This window comes from Platichthys flesus, chromosome 9 (genome assembly GCF_949316205.1).
Source record: "Platichthys flesus chromosome 9, fPlaFle2.1, whole genome shotgun sequence".
In the NCBI taxonomy this organism is placed as follows: domain Eukaryota; kingdom Metazoa; phylum Chordata; class Actinopteri; order Pleuronectiformes; family Pleuronectidae; genus Platichthys; species Platichthys flesus.
Genome location: NC_084953.1, coordinates 9,227,374 through 9,249,716, shown reverse-complemented (window position 1 = coordinate 9,249,716; position 22,343 = coordinate 9,227,374). Strand labels below are relative to the sequence as shown.

Below are 22,343 nucleotides of genomic sequence, written 5' to 3'. Positions count from 1 at the left end.
TTATATCTCTTTCTCTCCATGTGAACAGATGTCTCATACATTCATTGTCAACCATGATACTGAATTGGCAACAGGTCAAACCTGGCAATGCTCTGCAGGTAATCAGCGGCATGGTAGCATTTATTTTTAATGAGTAAAAATAATGCATTTTCCTTTTGATTTAACCCAACATTTGAATCAAGCACCCTTCTACCTCTATCCACACATGATGGAAGGGTGTGGGGTCCAGGCGTACCTCCAGAATAGGTCGGCACCGGCTGATATCCACCATCCTGTCCTCACATAGTGTTCTAAGGTTAGCTTTGAGGTTTCTATATAATTGCTAGGTTGGGTTTGGAGCATACGGAGGGGGAAGGTTATGCTGCTTAAAAGCTCCACTCCCACAACTCATGCCAGACCTCACAGTTTGTATTTTGTGAATCCAAAATGTTTTCCTGGGCATGAGTGCAATTGTGTATGTGAGAGCATTTCTTTTTTTTTATTTCAGCTTACAACTGGGCAAACTGTGAAAGAAGTCAGGTTAAATCTGCTTCTGAAAAGGAGAAAAAGACAGAAGAGTTATCCTCATGATAACAGGGCGAGTTTGTCCAAAGTCAAACTGGGAAAAGATCAAATTGGTTTAATGGTTAATTTAATTTAGTTTAAATTTAGCTGTGATGACATTAAGCGATAACAAGCAAGGCATGTTCCACCACTTTGGTACTAAAGTATCTCAACAGCTTTTGGATAAATGGTGTCGTCTTATAGCACTCACAGTGTGAGCATGTTAGCATTTAGCTTAAAGCACCATTGCTTGTAATTATAGCCCGACAGAGCTGATATCATGTCTCTTCTTCCTTCATCTTTTTGAGGTATATGATGTTGTGAGGCTGTTATCGAAAATTGATATTTGGCTCAAATCCCTCGAGTATGAAGGGCCAATCTATTCAATTGTATTATATATTAATCTCCTTCTACGTGTGTACTTACATCGTGCATCAACAGTGACAGTTGGACCTTGTTACTGTGAGGCAGCAGTGCTATCCACCGCGCCACCGTGCACATCCAGAGAAATGATGAAATAAAGATAAAATATATGCTGATAACAAAGTTTAACTTTTCTTTCAAAGTCCTTTTACAGAACAGTAAGTACAGTACATATAGTGGCCTTCACAAGACACACAGAGGGAGGTACAGCTAAGTGCTTTTCCGTGTCCGGCTGAGTGGGCGTAAAGTCACCTGAAGCTGGACAGGAAAGTGCTGTAATGCTAAGAGCAGCATTTCATTATCGCATCACTCCTGAGATAATTTGTATTCAATGTTTCTGTCTTTGTCCAGAGGAGGTCCAGGACACGGCTGCTTTTGAGATTGTTCAGGTTGTAGCTCTTCTCTGATCCCACTTTTTTGCAATAAAAGTATCTTTAAAACTTTGAGTAATAATCGATAAAGCCAAATACTTCCATCACAATTCACACAAGCTGGTTATTAGCCACAACACAATAGAGCCATCAACATGGTTTGTACTGTACTGTAAGTCGTGATTACCTCAGTACATATCATGGGCATTAGTGGAATTATGTCTTTGTGTTTATTTGACTGATTTCTCTGAGAAAAACTCACAGATCCTTGACAGTAATGGTGCAGATGTGAAGTATTGTGTGTCTTCCACCTGGTTCAGGCTTCAACAAGTGTTCACAACAGTGAGGTGAAATGCATCACACACTGTCTTTTGTAGGTCACAGCGCCTCATGTTTGCACTTCCTTTGTGCGATGTTAAATCAGGCTTCTGCTTTGGATTTTCATCTCTCCTTTGCTGCTGAGGAGCCGTATTAAAGATGAAGCGTGTTTGTCTATTTCCCCGGATGGAAATGCTGAGCTCCAGTCGTGTAACTGAACAATAAAAAACAGGATATCGACCGTGGATGAGCGCTGTCTTACCTCCGGAGAAATCAATATGAGATTTACGGATGCAATCAGCTTTGACGGGAAAAGAATGTGTGTCGATTGTGTGTTTTTGTGCCTTTTTGTCCATATTTGTTTGAAATCCTCCATATGTGATAAAATGCCCAAAAATGTGTCAGAATAATAGGCAGTTAATAGATAATCGACATAGCCAGCATGTGATAAAAGCTTTATCTGGGGGAAAGCAGGAGCTGGAGGTAAGAAAATAATCCTATATTTAGAAAGTTGCGAGTTTGAATCTTGGAAAAAAATACTAACTTGACTATTACAGCCGACTAGATGCCCCCAAGCAAGACATCTAATCACAGAACGCTCCAGTGGAGCTGCTCATTGGGCAGCGGAGGAAGACATAGGTTGTGGTTTGCAGACCCTGAGGTATATGGAGATACGTGCGGCTGAATGAGTGTGAAGTAAAGTGATGCTTAAGGGAAGCATGTGAGCTCTACAGACATAAAGGTTGAAAATATGACGTCATGAGATACCATGGAGGAAACTGCCGCCTTATTGCAAGACAAAGCAGATCGGCTCTGATGAGGGAGACTGTCACATTATTTTGGCAGCAAATTATCGCCAACTCTTCTCTCTCTCTCTCTCTCTCTCTCTCTCTCTCTCTCTCTCTCTCTCTCGCTTCTGTCTCGCCCTCTGGACCAATTCAATTGCAGCATGCTGTCTTTCATACACTGTGCCTAATAAACACTGACGTTTTCATATCTATTCAAATAGCAGGAGAATAGCAGAAGTTCCATTATAGGCTGAGCTGGTAAACTGATGGCCTCTCTAAACAAAAGTAACATTATGAAATTGCCTATTGTTAAATATCACTACATTTACATCACATCAGATAATGCACTATTGACACTGATAGCGGTTACTGCTGTTATAGATCTTATTGTCCCAAGTGCATTTTCAGCCATGGAACCTACACTGCACTATAAATCTCAGAGTCTATTGGTTATCGTCTGGTGATGAATCAGCCTCCGAGGCCAATGGCCAGTATTTTGTGGCTTCCTGACACCAGATACCCAGGCTGAGACTCAGGCTTACATTCGGCGTACACTGTTTATGGTCCGACTAACAACGTGAGAGACTAAGTCGAAAGCCAAAACCTGCTCAAACAGGATCGGTAAATTAACTTGCGAACTCAAAGTCTTGTCGGTATTAGTAGATCTCAGTTCAAGCAATTTATCAAAACTATGACATCCATGAGTTGTAAGTACCAGACAAAGTCATATTCACAATCTCACTGTCATACACTGCTGAATCCTGGATTACAGCATGTCGTCCTATATACACACCAGCTGCCTCCAAGCACACAGACGGCCTCATGTCAGTTATTATAATTAGAGACTGTAGGTCTGTGGTCCCGTAAACACGATTAGTTCACTTTGTTGTCATGTTATGTCATCAGACCACAGCTGATCCTCATCAATATCTTCAAAATGTCCGGACATGGGAAGGGGGCAAGAGGCCTTGGATGATTTCAGCTGGTCCCTGTGGCCTCTTTCAGGGCAGATTTGTGACCGTGCTCTGGAAACCCAATAACAGGACATGAGTGTGGCTATTAGCAGGGGTGCAGTCTGTGAGGATATTGTTTTACCGTGTTTGGACAGGCTAAATGAAGGCCAATGGGAAGGCTCTTGACAGTGTATCATTAAGTGGGGCTGGTTTGTTGCTGGGTTGCCAGATCAGAGATGGTGGAAATTAAGCATTTAGCTAATGGTGTGTTGCGCGGGGAGTTCATGTCAGAGCGGAGGAAGAATCTACACTTTACACACAGCTGAGCCAATGAACAGCAAGACAGTTTTATGTAAGAGCATCTCTTCAGCATCACTGTTGTCGTGTGTTCATTTTCCAGATGTTGTACAGCATGACATCAGCTATGTGGCTGTTTGTTGTGTCACACTTACAATGAAACCATCAAGGGATTTAACACATGAGTGCTCACCTTTTGAACATACACTTCAGCTACTCCCGCTTCCCCTTTCACAATAAGAGAGAAATCTCTATGGGATAATCTCTATGGGATGTTGTGTAATATATTGTACCTTTTATTTCTGCCGTGGTGCTCTGCATCATCGTTGATCTTCAAAGGATTATACTAATTGGATTAGCTCATGGAAAAGCCGCTGCCCCAGTATAAATATTTGGCCGTCTGATTCCTGGGTGGTACATTCTGAATAAACGGGACTGTAGAGACTAACAGAGGGAGCTACATGTAGGAGCTAAAAACTAAAACACACAAATCACCAGGTTTTCACAGGCTATCCACATAAACCCACAATGAGGTAAAGACAATGTTATATTTTACTTTCCACATGCGTCTTTATATTGCAAGCCACAGCGCAGACTAAAGTCATTGTTTGTCTCCGGATTTGAAAGGCTTTGATTATACCTCTGTATTTGGCTTCAGTGGAATAATGTTTTTATGTAAATGATGCATTTGTCCCTGCTTTGATTTGCCTTTCATAACATTGCACCAGATGCTTGATGTTACATAGCTAGTTACCATCGCTAATGAGTAAGCAGTGTATAAAAAATAAAAAACATTTGACTTGAAAATAGGGAAGGAAAAAAAAATATGACATGCAGTTGAAGCAGATAAGTGACTAGGTGATGGGTTTAAAAGCAGTTTGGAGTTTTGTAATGGAGTCCAGTTTACACATGTGAGATAGAAGTGGATTAAAAATCAAAGGTTTGGGTGCAGAGAAGGAAAAGGCCTTGGCAGGCGGTGTGTTGAGGTTAGTGGTCGGCAGTGCCAGTCGACCACAGTGCGCAGGAGGGAGTGTACGTGTCTGTCTAGGCCTGAGCAAATCAAATCGTGTAGAGAGCAGTCTGTGGTAACGGTAACAGAAGGTTGCAGACATAGTTAGAGAGAGCAAAGACTGACCGCTGGAAGGAGTCTGAGTTTACCTTTTCCTCCTCGTTATTGGCCTCTTATGTCTTTTAGATCGTTTAGCTCGATTGAGATCATTCGGCAGACAATTACAAAGCATGGGACTTCTACACAAGCTCCTTTTAGTCGCATTTCATTGGATGGCATGTCAGTTTACTTCAGAGCCCTTCTTGACATTCATTACCTTGGCTAAGCAGGCTGTGTTTACGGCCGTCCATTGGTTTCTTTGTCGGTCAGTTTGTTTTTCTGCAAGATTACGCCAAAACTACAGAATGGGTTTCCATGTAACTTGTTGGAAAGATTGTTCAAGGGCCATAAAATGTAGGCGTGTCTCTGAACAACCAGTTTCCTAGGGAGATTTTGATTACCAGTAGTATTACTTGTATATTGCTCACAATGGATCTAAAGCAGACATCCCTCTGTGAATAAAGAAAGAGATACTATATATCCTCTAATCCTTACTGCTACGTTAATATGCATAACGCTATCGTTATGACTGACTCTAATTGGTCTCTGTCATGAGGAAGGTGTCTCATCCAGGCTTCTCAAAAGGCCAGCAGTCAGCGTGAGGAAAGTGGGTCGTGTAACGTGGGATGGATGCACTTGTTTCCAGGGCAACAGGCACAAGGGAATACTCAGCTGAAGACGGGTTTTCAGATGAAAAGTCCAGTGAAGGATATGAAGCCCAGGTCCTATGTGAATAAGTCACTGAGCTTTCAATGTCACCACTGCCAACTGTTGCAGTAACTTAAAAATGTACCTTCCATAAGGAATGCTATATATTTCCAACAGAAACAGAATAATTAAAAGGCTAAATATCTGTTCAGTATTATATTCTGAAACGTGGTCTTTTAAGATGAAGGAGCCAGTTCTTCCTTCTCAGATACATCGGATTTGAACTTAGATTTGTTTGCAATCAAAAGGACGCAGGATTCTTTATGCTTTGTAACCATAATCCTGTAGAGGTGTCTGATTCATCTATCGTCTGAAAACTCAGTCTGTCACTCAGATTAAAACATGATTCAAATCCTTTCAGCAGCGTGTTCAGATCTTTTTCTTTAGATGAAATTTCAAGGAAATAAGCTTGACCCATTTCTTCATTCATCATTTTCTCGTCCCACACCATTTTACACTTGTGTCTTTTGAACTTTGCAGTTGCATTTGACTTAAAACAGATGATTCTGGAATGTACACTCATATTATTGTATTTCCTGTGAAGTAGCAGTGAATGTGAGCAAATATACGATGTGCAGGAAATTCAACATCTGCTGGTACTGCTCGCCATCTCAGGTTTTTCACCCTCTGAATCTGTCTCTGCGTTGTCCACTCTTTCAGAGCGCCCACCTGGCGATGATCGACACCCTGATGATGGCGTACACGGTGGAGACTGTGAGTGCCGAGACGGTGATGGCCTGTGTTTCTCAGTATTTGCCCTGTAAGCCTGAGGTGGAAATGCCATATGATACTGAAGATGCAGTGACCACCTGGATCAACAAGGTGGGTCATAGAGAATAACAAAGGTCTGTGCATGTGTGTCTGAACTGAAGAACAGCTGACGTCACATGATGCAATGACGTGGTGGAGTTTCCATATTCTAAATGGTGAAAGGAAATGATTCACATATTGTACAATTTGAGAACATTTTACTATAATTTTAATACATTATTTTGTTAGAAATAGTAATTTATAACTCCCATATAGTTAAGATTAACTGCATAGGATAAGTCACTTCAACAGATCATTTTTCATGTGCAGTTTTATTACAAAGGGAAATAAGAGAAATTCCCTATTGACATTATGATCAAAGACTTTCTGGATGCACTGTATTGGTGTTTGTGATATAATTTTTTTTACGATGTTTTCACCAAAATTGAAACTCAATTTTCAATTTAATAATACAACAGAACAGATGAATAACGGTAGATAAACATAGATTTCAGGTAAGCCATTTTGCTTCAGTGTCTGTCCAAGCTGACGACTTGTGCACCCTCTGTACACAAGAGAGCTTGAGCTAACCTGACCTAAATACCATCAAATCTGTCACACACACACACAACTCCAGCCCGTCCCTGAGCCCTGAGGCCTGTGACTTTCTGAAGAGCACAGGTGAACTCAGAACAAATGGGGAAACAATGCTGCAGTTGAACTGTTCCACTTTGATACTGATACTGAGATTGACATGTGTTTTTTCGAAACATGTCATGTATAGCTTGTCCGTGACTCATTGTATGTTAGGACTATAGAAACAGGATAAACAGGAAACATGAGAATACAACAAAGTTACGTGAAACTTTTGAACCTTTTCTTTTCATGGTGGATGTCTGTTAACATTTCCAGGTCCCTGTGGCTCTTAGCACTCACCTATGACACTTTGACATGTTGACTTTTAAAGACTAGTACTGATCGTAATGTGTGACGGTGCGGCTAAGCAACATCGTCTGTCCTTTATTAACTATTCATCAACTAGTAATTATGTGTATATCAACCAATTAGAGAATTAGTATGTATGCGTGTAAACCATAACAGATGAAGTTCCTTGTTTTAGAGTAGCTACACTTAAAGGTTAGGTGTGTAGGATTTAGTGACATCTAGTGGTGAAGTATCATATTGCCTGTGGTATCCGTCAGTTGTTGTAAAAACTTAAAAGTGTTAGTTTGTCCAGTTTGGACGACTGTAAAAAACATGGCTGCCTCTCATAATGCCAATATCTACTGCTTGTTTGGGAATGACATTACTATGGATGTACATTTTATGAAGTTATTTATTATTACTATGTCAGTCTTTTTAGGAGCTACAAGGAATCAAACGCACACTCTTAAAACAATTTCCTAAAGTGCATTAATACAGCAAATATCACACGCAATACCTTTTACACCTTGCTCTGTGTGAATCAGTTTTTGAATGGTAAGGGAGTGGCTCTCCTCATGGCCTGAATGTACAGATGGTTCTGACTCCTTCAAACAGAGCTACACGGTCTGTTTACATTCTTCTGGTAGGAACTCCGGGCGGCTGCCAGCTCCGAGCTTCACACACACAAACACACACACACTTTATCTAACAGGAGGTGTGGTCTTGCAGTCCCACTGCTCGGACATATGGTTCTCTGTTGGAGTCCCTGTGCGTTCTAAAAGGTCCAAAATCCACCCACTTAAAAAAATGATTTCTGCTTTAACTTGATCCAGATTTCTTTTTTAGCTTCAGAGACAAGTTGTCCAAAATAAACGATTGAATGAGATTAAATTAGATTCAGCTCAATTTGACTCTGGTTGAATTTAAATGTCACTCTCATAAAGTATGACTTTAAACACTGACCTCTTTAGTTCTATCCTTAAATAAAAGTGTTAAAGTGAAAGTATGAAAAACAGATAATAGCCTGGTCACGCTATTGTCATAACTGTTTATTCTATAATCAAATGAAATACAATTAAATCCTTCAATATTGACTGTATGCTACTGTTTAAATGTTACTATAATGGATGCTAAACTTTCAATATTAACTCTGAATTAACTGTAGAGGCTCGATTTTAATAACAAAATGGATAACATTTTAATGTGATTACTCTTGATTCCTCTTTGAATAAGATCAATATGAATTGAAGATGAAGGAACAGTTTTGGTTTATTGGATTTTCCTTACTGATGCTGCCGCTGGTTCAGTGGAGTTTAATCTTGTTTGTACTCCCTCTCCCAGGTGAATGAATATCTGAAAGACACCGTGGCTCAGGAGCTGAGGAAGAAGGAGACGCAGAGTGAGGAGCCTGCGGAGAGTCCTCGGGTGGGTTTCCTTTCCCCATCTTTCCTTTCCTTTCCTTTCCTTTCCTTTCCTTTCCTTTCCTTTCCTTTCCTTTCCTTTCCTTTCCTTTCCTTTCCTTTCCTTTCCTTTCCTCTCCTCTCCTTTCCTTTTCTCACACAGCTTTAATTCTTCACATGGACATACAGACACTTCAGATGGACAGTTTCGACCGAGCTAACTGAAATCCCTGGCTACACTTAATGGATTTACAGCAGCAGTCGTCTTTTGACTGACAGGGTTTGTCCCAGGCTTCTGCGTCACTTTGATATCCGAGACCAGTTTCCTCGACGGGACTCAAAGCTGTTAAACTTCAGCCGCAATCGAAGAAATTCTCACTCACACACACACTCTGAGCTTAAGAGGAAGCTCAATCTGTATTTATGAAAGGAAACAAGGGAGAAATCCAGGCTACATTTCTAATATCAGAATAGGTTCATTCACCCTGATGTCTGGACATGCTTCACTCGCTGTATTTTTCGTTCACCAGCAGATCAGTGCTTTATAGTCTAATTAGCCCAGAAGTCATATAGTGCTGTATTACCCATGTTCAGGATCCGGCCCACAGCCCATAATTGTTCAATAAGCAGTCATTTCTAATGCCATAAGACAGGGTGGGGTGGCCTGTGTTGTGTATTCAGGGTTACAGAGGTAATCTGTGCTCAGTAGAACCTGCCTTCACAATAAATCATTCACTGATCCACTGAATTATGCATTTGTTCATTCACTTGCACATGAATCAGTTTTAAATCCCACAGAACAGCATATTAGGTTAATGTGTATCATTCATACATAACGGCTCTACAGTGCTGGTATTCATTGTGATTTTGGATATTTCAGTGGTGATGTCAGATCAAGTCATTTTCCTGTGACTTAGCTTTTTATAGTGGAACCCTACCACTGCTTCTTATCAGTGTTGACAGCAAATCACTATAATGATAATGTTTTTTTCATTATTTAAACGATAATATATTATTCTGACATCAAAATGATTAGAAATAATAATTTACACAGGCTCTTATATATTAGCCTGTTAGTAAAACAAGGCTCTTGCTCTAATCAGATTCTCAGATATTTGTAATCTTCCAGTTTCACATCCGTCATCCGTAAGAAACGCCATCGACAAGCCCACTCGATCGCTGTGAGTCATCCGGACATTAACCTGCTGAATTCTTAATGAGCTCTCTGACATTTCATTGGGCGCTGGCAGTGACCGACTCAGACATTTGATGCCCTTGTAAAATATCCAGAGTGTGTTGAATGGCTTCATCTCTATGGCTTCGTTGCGAGCTACCAGTTCAGCCAAATTTGCTTTCATTGGATTGGAAATCAGTGACCTCTCTGTGGTTTTTTCGCACGATGCAGAGGGTTTGAACAAGTCTCACTGACCCGTGAAAGTCATGAGCGACACGTGTTGGTTAGATAACCACGAGGATGAGCAGCAGCACGCCCGTCTCCCTCTTGTGTTTGCCTCATTAGTTTCTACCAAGTGAAGTTGCCTTTTCGTTTGATCTGCGCTCGACTCCTCCGCAATTTTTCCATCGCCCCCACGACTGTTTCGGGTCACGCCTCCTTTTTCCCGGCTTCCTCTGTCACAGGTCAGGCTGCACACTGTGACACTCGGCTAGAAAAGTTAACCTCAGGGGAAACACTGCTGGCCCACGTGTTCAATCACGCAGGGAGCTGATATGGAGCACTGCAGTTTGGGTGTGTGTGTGGGTGTGTGCATGTGTGTGTGTGTGTGTTGTCTATCTCAGTCCCAGGGGTGTGGTGCTTGATGCTGATGTGACCAGTCAGTGTGCAGACGCAGCACCGCATGCTTCAGCTGTCCCTCACAAACACACAGGGAGATGCACACACTGCCGAAGCTGAGTCAAAATTAAGTGACATCATGTGGTCACTAGAATTTTGTAATGCTTAATAGACAAGACATCTTTCCAAAGTTTCAACTGACATTCCTACAACTTCCTCCCACGTTATGAAAACAGGGTCAAACTATTCAGGCCATTTTAAGCTGGTGACATCATTTGGAGCCAGAGTTCTCGCATTGGAGAACGTGTTGTTGCTGCAGTATCAAGGTTTCACTGATACGTGTTGTCAACCTCCTTTTTTATGGCATAAACAAACTCATTTATCCAAACTTGACTCAAACAAACATCAGTGAGATCCAAATTACCTAAAATGATAGAAATATTTTTTTGGGGGAAATTGATCTGATGTTTCCTAACTGTTTAGTTTGTTTGTTTTGTGCATTAAACTTCTCTGATTAATTAAATTACACTTGTATAAGAACAGTGTGTCCGCCTGCAGTTGCTAAAATAAAGTTATAACATTCTGTGACTCAACTTTGTGCGTCACGAAAAAGTGATGAAAAGTTTTTCCATCAGAATTAAAAACCCATAACCAGTTTGAGTACTGATATTTGTTGGATCATGTTAAAACCACTCTGCATGCTTTGTAGTCAGGACAGGTTTTTAATTTTCCTTTCTGAACTTGAGGGCCTCGCTGCCTCCAGCAGGAGACGTTGTGTAATAACCACTCGTTGGCAGGAGAAACACAGACAGTGTTCTGGCCATTTCAATTTAATAATGCTGCTTCATCATTTATCCATCTCCTTTTAGATGTCGGGAGTTTTTATAATTTTACTGTTCGTTATGGTGCAAGTGCCAAGTCTCTGAATGTACATTAAACATGTGGATATCAGTTACAAATTGTAAATTATGGACATCATTTGTAGTAGAGGGAGATGAAACCACCTCATTATGCTTATGACCCACGGCCATTTTCTGCCTCTGCAACAAACCGTATTTATTGTATTTTTTCTGTTGACAAAGTGTTTAAAGATTAGTTTGTGAATATGAGGAAAATGTTTTATTAAGATTTGCCTCTGCCGGCTTCAAAACCCTTTGTATTTGGGCTGCTCTCACAATAACATCAGTTGTTTGGCCCAGTGAAGGAAAGGGAAGTCTCACCTCCAATCAGATCAAAGTGATAACGTTTTCAAGATTTGTAGAGGAGGGCATTTTTTCTGCTACTCAAACTGCACTCATATGCACAAAATATGGGTTTACTGATAAGCAGCTCCATCTACCTTCCCTCTAACTCCCCCATCTCTACCCAAACCAGCCCCCCCCCCCCCCTTCTGTCTTTGCAGTGCAACTGCAGTGTGAGTCACACAGGCAGCTTCTTCCTCGGTTAGACTTAAGAGAGAGAGACATGCATCCTCTGAGAACAACACTATGGAGCTTTTACTAGGGCAACTGTGTTTTTATTAGGTGAGAGTGGGTGGAGGGTATTGGGTTGTGGTGGTAGTGGTGGTGGGGGGGGAGGGGGGCAGCGTCAGGACAGAGACGAGAAGGACTAATCCTGTTAAGTTGCAAAAGCTGAGCTGCAGCTCAACTGGACATGTCTGGCTTCAGAGGATGAACTTTGACGAGAAGAGGCAGAGTCACAAGATGATTGAAGTGGGTTTGGGTGGGGTGTGTGTGTGTGTGTAAATATAGAAGTACTTTTACTGTGTTTGTGTGTGAGTGTGTGGTGTGTGTCTGTGTGTGTGTGTGTGTAAGGAAATGATGGATTAGGACCCTGCCTCTCCCCAGGGGTTTGATTGGTGATTTTATCAGGTTTTAAACTGTCTGACCCTGAGTATCCCTCGGTCAAATCATTACTTCAGATGCAGACAGTCAGGAAGTGAGGTTTGGAGTTGTGTGTTCAGAAAAACTACATTGAAAATAGGTGGTAAAAGGTAATTTATCAAAACCCCAAATTGGTTTTAGCTCCTGTCTCTTTAAGGCCCCCCACCTCCTAATAAAGCCCAAGTCTGCTCTGATTGGGTACATCATTAAAAAAAAATGATGCCGACTTACTGTGACATTTTTATTGGCGAATGGCAGAATCTCGTGCCACTCTCCCCTCGCGCCAACGGGATGTTCGACTTGTCCTGTGAGTCAGCATTGACTTTGTGAGGTCAGGTGTTGGCGTGGTGTGGAGAGGTGAAGTGAGGGCAGAGTTGGTCTGTCCCGCTCTCTGCCTTCGGATATACTGTGTGAATGTCATGAATCTGACTTCTTTTGAAATAATGACAACATAAGTGACTCAAACATGTCAAGTATTTCCTCACTATCCCAGTCAACGTGATATAGTGAGTTTAAATGTATATGCAGCCTATGCTCATCAATCATTTCTCCTGCAAACTATAATCTGATCCGTCAGTTCTCTGTTTATTTGATGAGAAGCCTGCTACCTGTGTCACTTTAGTCACATTCAAGCTGTGGTATCACTTACAAAGACGCTCCATTCACTGGCCAATAGATAAGATTGATTAACTAATATGATGTAGATTGGATTAACTCCAGTATCTTCTACTGACGGCATCAGCCTCACATTACCATTCACACAGCTGTGACGGGAGAATCCAAGCAAGCGACGATTGATCTTCTCAGCCTCTCGTTACCTTTATTTTGGAGGGTGTCGGTACAAAGCTGCTGTATTTTCTCACCAGTCACAGCTTCCCCTTTGAAGCTGAGGACTCACCCGCCACTGAGAGACACTTATATTTGGTTCTTTGATGCTTCCAGGTTGTGTGAGAACGAGCCGTTACTGAGGAAAGCCTCTCCTCTTCTGGAATCAGCTTACACAGTCAGTGGAGAGCTGACAGTTTGGTTTTATATTAACACTGTGGGATTTTTATTGGGTTTTCCTGTAACTGCTGTAGGTCACTGGCTTTTTTCTCTTTAGCGACAGTGAAATACATTTTGTGATTTTCTATTTTATTTCTAATTTCCACCTCTCAACACAATTCCCTGTCTCAACACGTCCTCAGTTTAGAGTTACGGGTCAGGTCCCATCCCTCCAAAAAGTTTCGTGGAAGAGGTTCACTAGTTTTTGCAAGATCCTGCTGACAATATTTTGTAATTCGGACCAGACAAGATTGTGAACTGAGGGCACTTGTGATATGAAGTAGTACAACTGAGGTGTTGAGCACAAGTGCTGCACCAGTGTCATTTACATTCAGGCTTCAAATACAAGTCACCTGACGTCTAATGGTTCAGTCTCTTTGTTTTAAATGTGGTTGGAAATTATTCTTCTGTTTTACTTTTCACACTGATGAGATTTAGCAGATATCCAGGGGATAAACTTTTCTATTCTGTTCTATTCTATTCTACTTTCTGCATTGAAGCCTCAGATTTATACTGAAAACTCCACACCACATTACATAAAACCCAATTTCACACACCTCTCTGCTTCCTCACACCTGTCATGTCTCTCCTTGTATTGCTAATCGCATTACCAACTAATCTCACTAACAGGTATTTCTCTGTTGTTGTTGTTGTTGTTTTGTCTGTTGCTTCGCTGCTGCAGTCTCCAACCAAGTGGTACATGAAGCTTGTGCCTGTAAGTCAACACTCTTTCATCTTCCGCCTTCATTTGTCTTGTTTGCCATCGTTTCATCCCGAGTGTGCATCAGCCCGTGACTCACTGTTATTTAAATACTGCTTCTCTTAATCATCCCGAGTTTTCAAGAGGAAGTGATCCATTGTGTTAAACGCAGCAAAAATAAGAAAATTCATTCTAAAATGTCTTTAAATGTAGTTATTTGACAAGAGGAAGCAGTACAGTGCAAGTCATTAGTTTTCCTTTTAGAATCTCTATGAATTGCTTCTTAATATAAGGTTACATTTATTGAAATCCAAAGTTTTAAAATTAGTATGTGTGTTTGAACGCTTCCAAAACACTACTTCCTTTTATCCTAACAAGGTTATTGTCAGTAGAGCAAGAAACCCTCAGGGAGTCACTGAAGAGGTCCGAACAGATTAACCAAAAAATGGGACGTTTGGGGGCATTTTGGATGAAACAATATGAAAGAGGGAGAGAGAGACTCTGCAGCAGCATTCACTGCAGAGCCTCTTGTCTCTTTGCACTGTACGAATGTGTAGATATCCTTATATCCATGCACCCCGCTGTCACTGCACATATCAAACTGACACTTGACACAGCAGTTTGGTCTCCATAAGTTGTATTTAAACTACTCTGCATGTCGAGAGGCTATTCATTTAGATCTTTATCCAAACATTAGATCGCACGCCATCTGGAAAAATCAATGGTGCCGCCGTGCCCGCTGCAGCAGTGGGTGTTTGCCTCCTCTCAGCGGGCTCACTCTGTCTGTTGTTAACAGTTGAAACATCGTGGTGCCCATGCTGTCAGGATCCAGAGGCGTTCAATTACCTTCATACATGAGTACATCCAGAGACGCCTCATTGCGTTTTAAAGTGTCGCTGCTGCTTTGAGGAGACATTATAGTTACAGCTGTAGCCACGGTTGCACCATTACACTGTACATGACAACTCCTTCCCCTATGGTAGATGTATATGTAGATGTATATGTAGATGTAGATGTAGATGTAGATATGGATGTGGATGTAGATGTAGATTTAGATGTACAGTATATGTAGATGTGATGTCGATGTGGGTGAAGGTAATGTTGGTGTTTCATGTTACGCAGGCCCGGTACAGGAAGGAGCAGGCCTCAACCCTGTCAGGCCCCTGGATCCCCCCCGTGGACAACCTGCTGAAGGACAGCACAGACGGCTCGGCCCTGGGTGCTCTGCTGCACTTCTACTGCCCTCAGCTGCTCCCACTGGAAGGTATGACGCTGGGTGGGTCTGAGGGAAGCTTCCGTTAAACCGTGTTCAGACATGAACTTTGCCGTCCGGTTAGAGCAGCAGGAGGCAGGACATGACGCATGAACTCCACTATGGCAATCACACGTTTGTGTTATTAGCACAAAAGCTCTAGAATCTCATTGTATTTTCAAGGTGACATCTTCAGATTCCTCACTTTAAACATTTTCCTGCTGTATTCTCACAGGGGCTCACTCGGACATTTTACTTGGGGCCTGGCAGGAAATGTGCAGAGCAACTGACCTGTACATTTGCAATTCTCACATACAGCCCGAGATTTTGAGTGGTTTTAGAGTTGAGTGTGGTATTTTGCTGGCCATCTGCAGATACTGCAGCAAAATGCAAAAGAGGACAAGGTCTTTTGAAAAACAAAATTAAAACAAATTCTATAGTTGTTGAATCTTTCAACCTTCCATACTTTTTCTTCACCTTTTTTGTGTCTGATTCCAGTAGCTTTAGAAACATTACCAGAGCGGTTTTCTCATACATTTTCTGTGTCAAATACTTAAATATTACTCCAGGAAATCTAGTTAGAGTTCCAGTGATTGATACAGAGTTGTGTCTCTTTGTCCACCCCCAAGCTTCAGCTATATGAGCAAAGATCAGTCTCCACACAATCACATCACCCTACTGATAAAGACAATGAGCTGAACTCGCACAATCACTCATCTGAACTGAAAACAAAAGGAGAACAAAAGATCAATCAGTCAACATCTTTAAATGCGTTAACTCACGGCTCCACCCACTGGTTGATGTGACCCAGTCGTGATTGGTCAGTCATCTACAAACCATTACACTGAAACACCTCTGCAGCTCTTAAGTGAAATATCCCCAACAGTCTTTTCCACACATCTCTGATCATAGCATCACCACCAGAAGCACTTTACAGCCAGAGCCCCTCTACTTAGAGCTTTTACTTTGCCCACCCTGACCCTGACTCACGATGGCTCCCTCTGCCCCCCCAGATGTGTGTCTGAAGGAGAACATGACGCTGGCCGATCGGCTCCACAACCTGCAGCTCATTCAGGACTTCTGCAAAGACAACCTGAACAGCTGCTGCCACTTCAGCCTGGAGGACATGCTCTACGCCTCCTCCACCATCAAGGTACCCATCAACTCTACTGCACAGAGCGTTTAAATGCCACAATTGAAATGTCAACTATTATGTTTGACATTTCATCCTCCATCCTGTCTTAAACCTTTTAAGTTTAGTTGGTACTTTAGTGAAGAAAATGCTTTTTTACAGATCGAAAACATCAGTCTAGAGATGTTTAATACTTTATACTTTTTAGAATATGTTGAAATCCTTTTTGAATTGTATCAATTAGCTCCAAGAAGGAGGGCATGATTTCATGTTAGTTTCTTTGTTAGTTTTATGTTAACCTAATGGATTTCCATGGAACTTGGTGGTGGAAGGGTGTGTGATAGGTCAGAGAAGAACCCTTTCAGTTTTAGTGTTGATCCGGATCAGGGGCGGATCCAGTTCATTATTTTGTCTTGATAACTGAGTGTGTGAAATTTGGGTGACGCTTGATTGAATTCAAGGGAACTGGTCCTTGGCTGAGGGATGCACTCTGCTGAGTGATATTCTTGTTGTTAAATGTCTTCCCCTGTGTGAGAGTTTGTATTTTGAGGCAGCAGCTGGTTTGGTCATTTGAGCTTTAGGACACTTTCTGTTCTTTCTAAATCTTAAAATGTGCAAAGAAAAAAAAGTGTGTCACATGGCATCGTGGAAAAGCTCGGACCTGACACATGTTTTATGAAACTAATCCTGTCTGGTCGGCATCGAGACATTCCCTCTGAAATTGCTCTGAAAGTCAGTTTGTAAGAGTCGTTACAGTTGAACTACTAAGACACTGGAACTGTAGCCTGTATGTGTGTGTCAACAGAAAGCAACTATATGCCAATGGTAGACAGTGGAAAACCAACCTATAATGTGACCTCATATACACTGTTCTTAAACTCAAAATCCAAATAAGAGGAAAAAAGATCAAGTGCAGGTCTTAGTTGGCACATTTACAGAATAACACACAAATCCCAACGGCCAAATGTGAAGTTAATGGTTGTTTCCATAAGCCGACACAAATCCCATTTGTGTAAATTCATTCACGGAGTTTTGACTTAACAAATTAGAGAAGCAGATGGCACAGTATCCAGTTAGAGAGGCTGAATGAAACAGGAGAGTGGAGCAGCTCTGTTGGTCAGCGTGGTGACTCATGCTGTGGAAAAACCATCACTCCCAACTATTCTGTCTTCAGCGACCACAGTCTTGGAGAGCTGCACTCAGCCTGCTCTCCTAACATGTCTTTTCTCACACTCTCTCCTTTCTTTCTTTCATTTACATTTCATTCCAGGTCCATTGTTTCCTTCCTTGTCTTTCTTTACTAGTGTCCTTCTCATTTTTCATTTCAAACTCGCCCCGTCTTTCTTTTAGTTTCTGAGTTTCTGTGAGTCACATTTTGTCCCATCCTTCTCTGTCTCTCTGTCCCTGATCTGTCTCTATCAGCCACCGTGCTTCTCTCACTGACTCACTCCATCGCTCTCAATTTGTCTTGTGTTCATTCCCACACTTCTCTTGTGACGTACATGCCCCCACCCTGCGTGTATGTGTGATATGGAGCTATTGATTTGCAGTTTCACAGTATATAAATGTGTGATGCTGCTGCAATGCATGTGGCAGAGAAAGATCAAAGACGCTGTATTTCACAGTAAAGTCACGTCCTGTCCTAATTTTCTTTCTTTCTCAACACAATAAAATTTGACATCAGCTATTAAGTCAGAAAGTTTTATTGTTTTCGACTGGCAGAGATGACACAGTACTGAATTACTGTCTTTCTCAAAAGGGACGATTTCCAGCTCTACTCCTGTTTTCCTTCTCCTTCCCTTATTCGTCTTTCTTTATAAAGCACGCCTCACTTTCGGTACTTTCTAAAAGGGAAAAATGGCTCTTCATGTTTTAGAAAAGCTTGCACATATCAAAACGAGTGTTTCGCCCTTTAATGGCTCAGAAATGATTCTTTGTAATATGGTATTTTTTGTATACATTGGTATTCTTGGTCAGTCACTGTGTGCACCTATACAGCATTTAGTTGTGTTGCTACAGGAAATTTGACCTTTTCATAAAGTAGCTATAATTGATACTGGAGTCAACAGTTCACACAACACCCCCAAAGCAGTCCCTGCCACAATTCTGTTTCATAAAAAAATCATTAAGGCTACCGCAGTCTGGATATGGGAGCATTTGTCTGGTGATTTGGTGTTGTATATTTTTGCCCCGTTCTTCTGCCTCTGCCTAAATGTGTTTTTTTGCATGAGAGCTGCAATCGTTGTTAAAAAGAGTTGATGCGTCTGGATGAGTTTGTCTTTGTCTTCCTGTCACCTCGGCTCGTCCTCTGCTGCAGGACTGTGGATCTCAGCAGATAAGATAAAGGTCACTAGCCATTCATCAGCATTCATCAGTCATTTAGCCGTGTTTCTCTCCTTTACATTTAAAAAGTGAGTCAGCCAAACATTCTGGGCATTGATGAGAAATCGAATAGTCCTAATATTTCCGTAAACAATTTGAATTGTTTTTGATGCCGATGCAAATCACATTCCATGTTTTCATCAGAAAGCGAGGGTGAAAACAATTTCCTGGATTTGCTTCATAGTTTCATTACCTCTCCCCTGTCACATGCCCCCTCCCGCCACAATCTCATGGAATCAATCCAGTAGTTTTTGAGTAATCCTGCTCGCAGAACACTTCACTCAAAAATCTTTAAATTCTCTTACAAACAATATAAAACTACTGCGAGTAAAATAGCAGGTGCTCAGTAACAGGCCCAGTCATAATATTTGTACTAATGTTATATTAACATGCTGTATATCAAAAACATTATCTTCTCAGATTGCTTAACATAAAATGAAACAGAGGTCGAAATCACATACTTAACTCACTACATGGTAGGAATGTGAGTCCTGTGAACCAGCATGTATCAGAGTTTTTGCTGACACCGACTTCACAGGGGATAAACAGCACAGCAGCAGAACTGCATCACACACGGAACCAGTCAGAGTCAGCAACCTTGACCCAGTTTCCAGGTAGACTGCGCGTCGTGGCCCTTCATACTAATGAAGACCTTATTATAGAGATGGAGCTGAGATGTCACATGGGAGGGGAGGGGAGGAGAGGGGAGTTGCTGAAGCAGGAGAAATGGGAAACGGGAGAGAGAGGAGACAAGGATATGTGATAATAACAGAGTTTAGAGAGGAGGCTGAGGTGGGAAAGAAGAGAAACGAGACGTGTTTAGACTTGTCCGTCACTGAAACGTGTGCACACAAACAAACACAGACAGACACACAACAATGACAAATATCACACTTGGCTGAAAGCGTAGAGGTGCTTGTTCTCCCATCAGATCCAATTGGAGATTATTATCTAAAAAGGAGGTTGTGTTTCTCCCCTGTCCATTTGTCTTTTGCTTTGATTGTAAACAAGATTAGACAAAAACTACTGGATGGATTAACACACAACTGGAAGGATGCAGTGTGGGTGACGATAAAGGGAGTGATCCAGTTCCATTTAAACATGTGGAATAGAGCAATTTTCAACATTTCAATTGATTTCACATAGAATAAATAACTATTTTGTTATAATTAAAAAAATCACACATGAACATTATAGGACTAATATGATGAGTATGGTGTGTAATTTGTCACAGATTTCCAAAAAAGGTCACGATCTAATGAATTAAAATGTGGTTTCATAAGTAGACTGTTGGGCCCTGGTGGTTCTCAATTAAAATATGAACCATATTAAGGACTATATGACATTTAAATTGTGTTTGATTAATGTGCAGGTTTTATTAATTGTTTTTTCTATAAATTGTAATTCAACAACTATTATCATTTAGCAGAACCCCGCTCTGTCTGACCAACAATCAAAAAATAAAAATCCTAATGACAAAGTAAAGGCTGAGCAGCAACAACAGGGAGAGCATCAAACCACAAAAATGACATAAAACCTGACAGATCATCCTAAGAGGAGACACCTCAGTTCAATTTAAACACGATGAGCAAACTGAAGCTGATGTGATTCAGACACTTTATCGTATTATCTGAAGACACAGACATTCACTAGGTGCAGAAAATGGGAAGTGAGAGTATGAAGCTCAGTGTGCATCAATAAGAGACAATAGATCCCAACCCCCTAAACCTCTGAATACCACTGAAAGGCATTTCTTCCTAATGGACACAGGGACAGTGAATCATGTCAACACACTCCCATCTACTGGCTCTTTGTCTAATTAATTCACAGCCCATCTAAATTGCCATCTGTGGATCCGAGGAGGAGGAGGAATGAAATTCACCGGCTTTGGGTTTTTTACCTAATTACTTCTATTTTGTTCAGTGGACATGCTGAGGCTTCTGTGAGGAAGGCAGTTAACACACATACATTGTTTATTTACAGCACATCAGCAATGAGGGATGTTTGTGTTACACTGGGATGTGCAGCAGTAATATGATGATGAGCTATTTCTTATTTGCTGATATACTTTTACATAGAAGTAGAAAGACCTCAGTTCCTCTATCACTAGCAAATAAGAGGAGCAGGGGTCATTTAGGGTTCTAGAATATATCATGAGACGATCCTCAGTTCTTCTCTGGCCTCTTAGATTTTTTAATATTTCCTTTTTTCTGCTCTTAGAGCGTAAACTGCTTTTCTGACGGGCAGCTGAGGGCAGCCTGATTAACTTGGCAGTAAATCGTGGGTTTTCCAGATTGGAGTGAGTCTGTGTGGAGGGCCTAGAATCCTTAATCAACCTTCTGGCCCAGTGATTGTTGACATTAATGCCCCGCGAACGCTCAGGGTGTGTCTGTGGGTCCTTGTGTCTTGCTGAGTGGGACAACACAGTTTGCAGGAGTGGGACCTGCTGTTTTGTATTTGCAAGCATGTGAGGTTTTCATACAGCCAGTGTGTTAAAACGTTAAATGGTGTGTGTGTGTGAGTGTGTGCCTGCATGGTACATGTGTGTGCTGTTTATGCCCTTCCCCCAGGGTGAATTAACCCCCCTCCCTCCTCCTGTGAGCTCTTAGTGATCACCAATCAGCTTCCTGTCTTCATTCTAAGAGTGACACAGTCTGACTCTGGGATCTGGCAACGCTGCAGCCCACGAGGCAGAAACGCCGGTCTGTGGGGACGTAGTGGCTGCTGACGGGGGGATATTAAGCGATACACCCTCACACCTGGTGTGTCAGTTGTAGTCGGATGCACAGATGGGAAGAGAGAAGTGAGGCAGGATTACAGCCACCAGTCTGGACTGAACAGAAGAGAGGAGCTTGTTGTCTCTCTGTGTCTCTTCCTTCTTTTTTTCATCTTAACCATGGGAGTTCTTCAAATGCTGAACAGACTAAGGTAACCACAGCTTCAAGTGTTTGTTTGGAAATCTGTGTTCATCCACATAGAGGAAAAGAAAATGGGTTGAAAAGGACGATAACGCACTTTTAACTGACCCACTAAAGAAAGATCTAAACTGTATCTGTTCAGTTTGCATGTAAAGACGTTAATTCTATATTTTGCTACTTGACTTGAATCACTTTGGTTCGATGTGCTCTACTTCTTCCTCCACCTGAAGGAGATTCTGTCACAGACACATGCAGCTTCTCAGACTTTTGCAGCTCAGCACGTGGGAGGGAAAGACAAAAGAGGGGGACAAATGTAAAAATGCTGCAGTAACACTCAGGGGAGATGAGTGTTGCTGGTGTTAATTGCCTCTGCCCCTCCTGGTGAGCCTTTGGGCTGCAGTTTCGGGGCTTAATGGGTGTATGTACAATGTGTGTGTTGGTGTGTGTTGGTGTGTGTGTGCTAGTGTGTGTCTAGGCGAGTGAAATGTTGCTGATGAGGGGAATCAGAAATCTTTAGAGCTGAGCTGAGCAGCATCGTCTTTGTCTGGAGACCAGGCGCTGAGGTCGGGAGGAAGCGTGTTTCCTCAAGGTCGTCCCTGCTTCACTGCACTCGTTTTTTGCACAGACACATGCGTGTGCATCTGTGAGTGAGTGCCG

General features: G+C 41.7%; 1 protein-coding gene across 1 annotated transcript in view; it reads left to right on the top strand.

Moving 5' to 3' along the window:
• Nucleotides 1–22,343, top strand: part of camsap2a (calmodulin regulated spectrin-associated protein family, member 2a) — a 45,670-nt gene that overhangs the window by 10,865 nt on the left and 12,462 nt on the right. Inside the window, exons 3-7 of the mRNA XM_062395648.1 lie at nucleotides 6,170–6,331; nucleotides 8,525–8,608; nucleotides 13,985–14,017; nucleotides 15,125–15,266; nucleotides 16,268–16,407. Of these exons, the coding sequence (XP_062251632.1) occupies nucleotides 6,170–6,331; nucleotides 8,525–8,608; nucleotides 13,985–14,017; nucleotides 15,125–15,266; nucleotides 16,268–16,407 (561 nt within the window). The remainder of the gene's footprint in view (nucleotides 1–6,169; nucleotides 6,332–8,524; nucleotides 8,609–13,984; nucleotides 14,018–15,124; nucleotides 15,267–16,267; nucleotides 16,408–22,343) is intronic.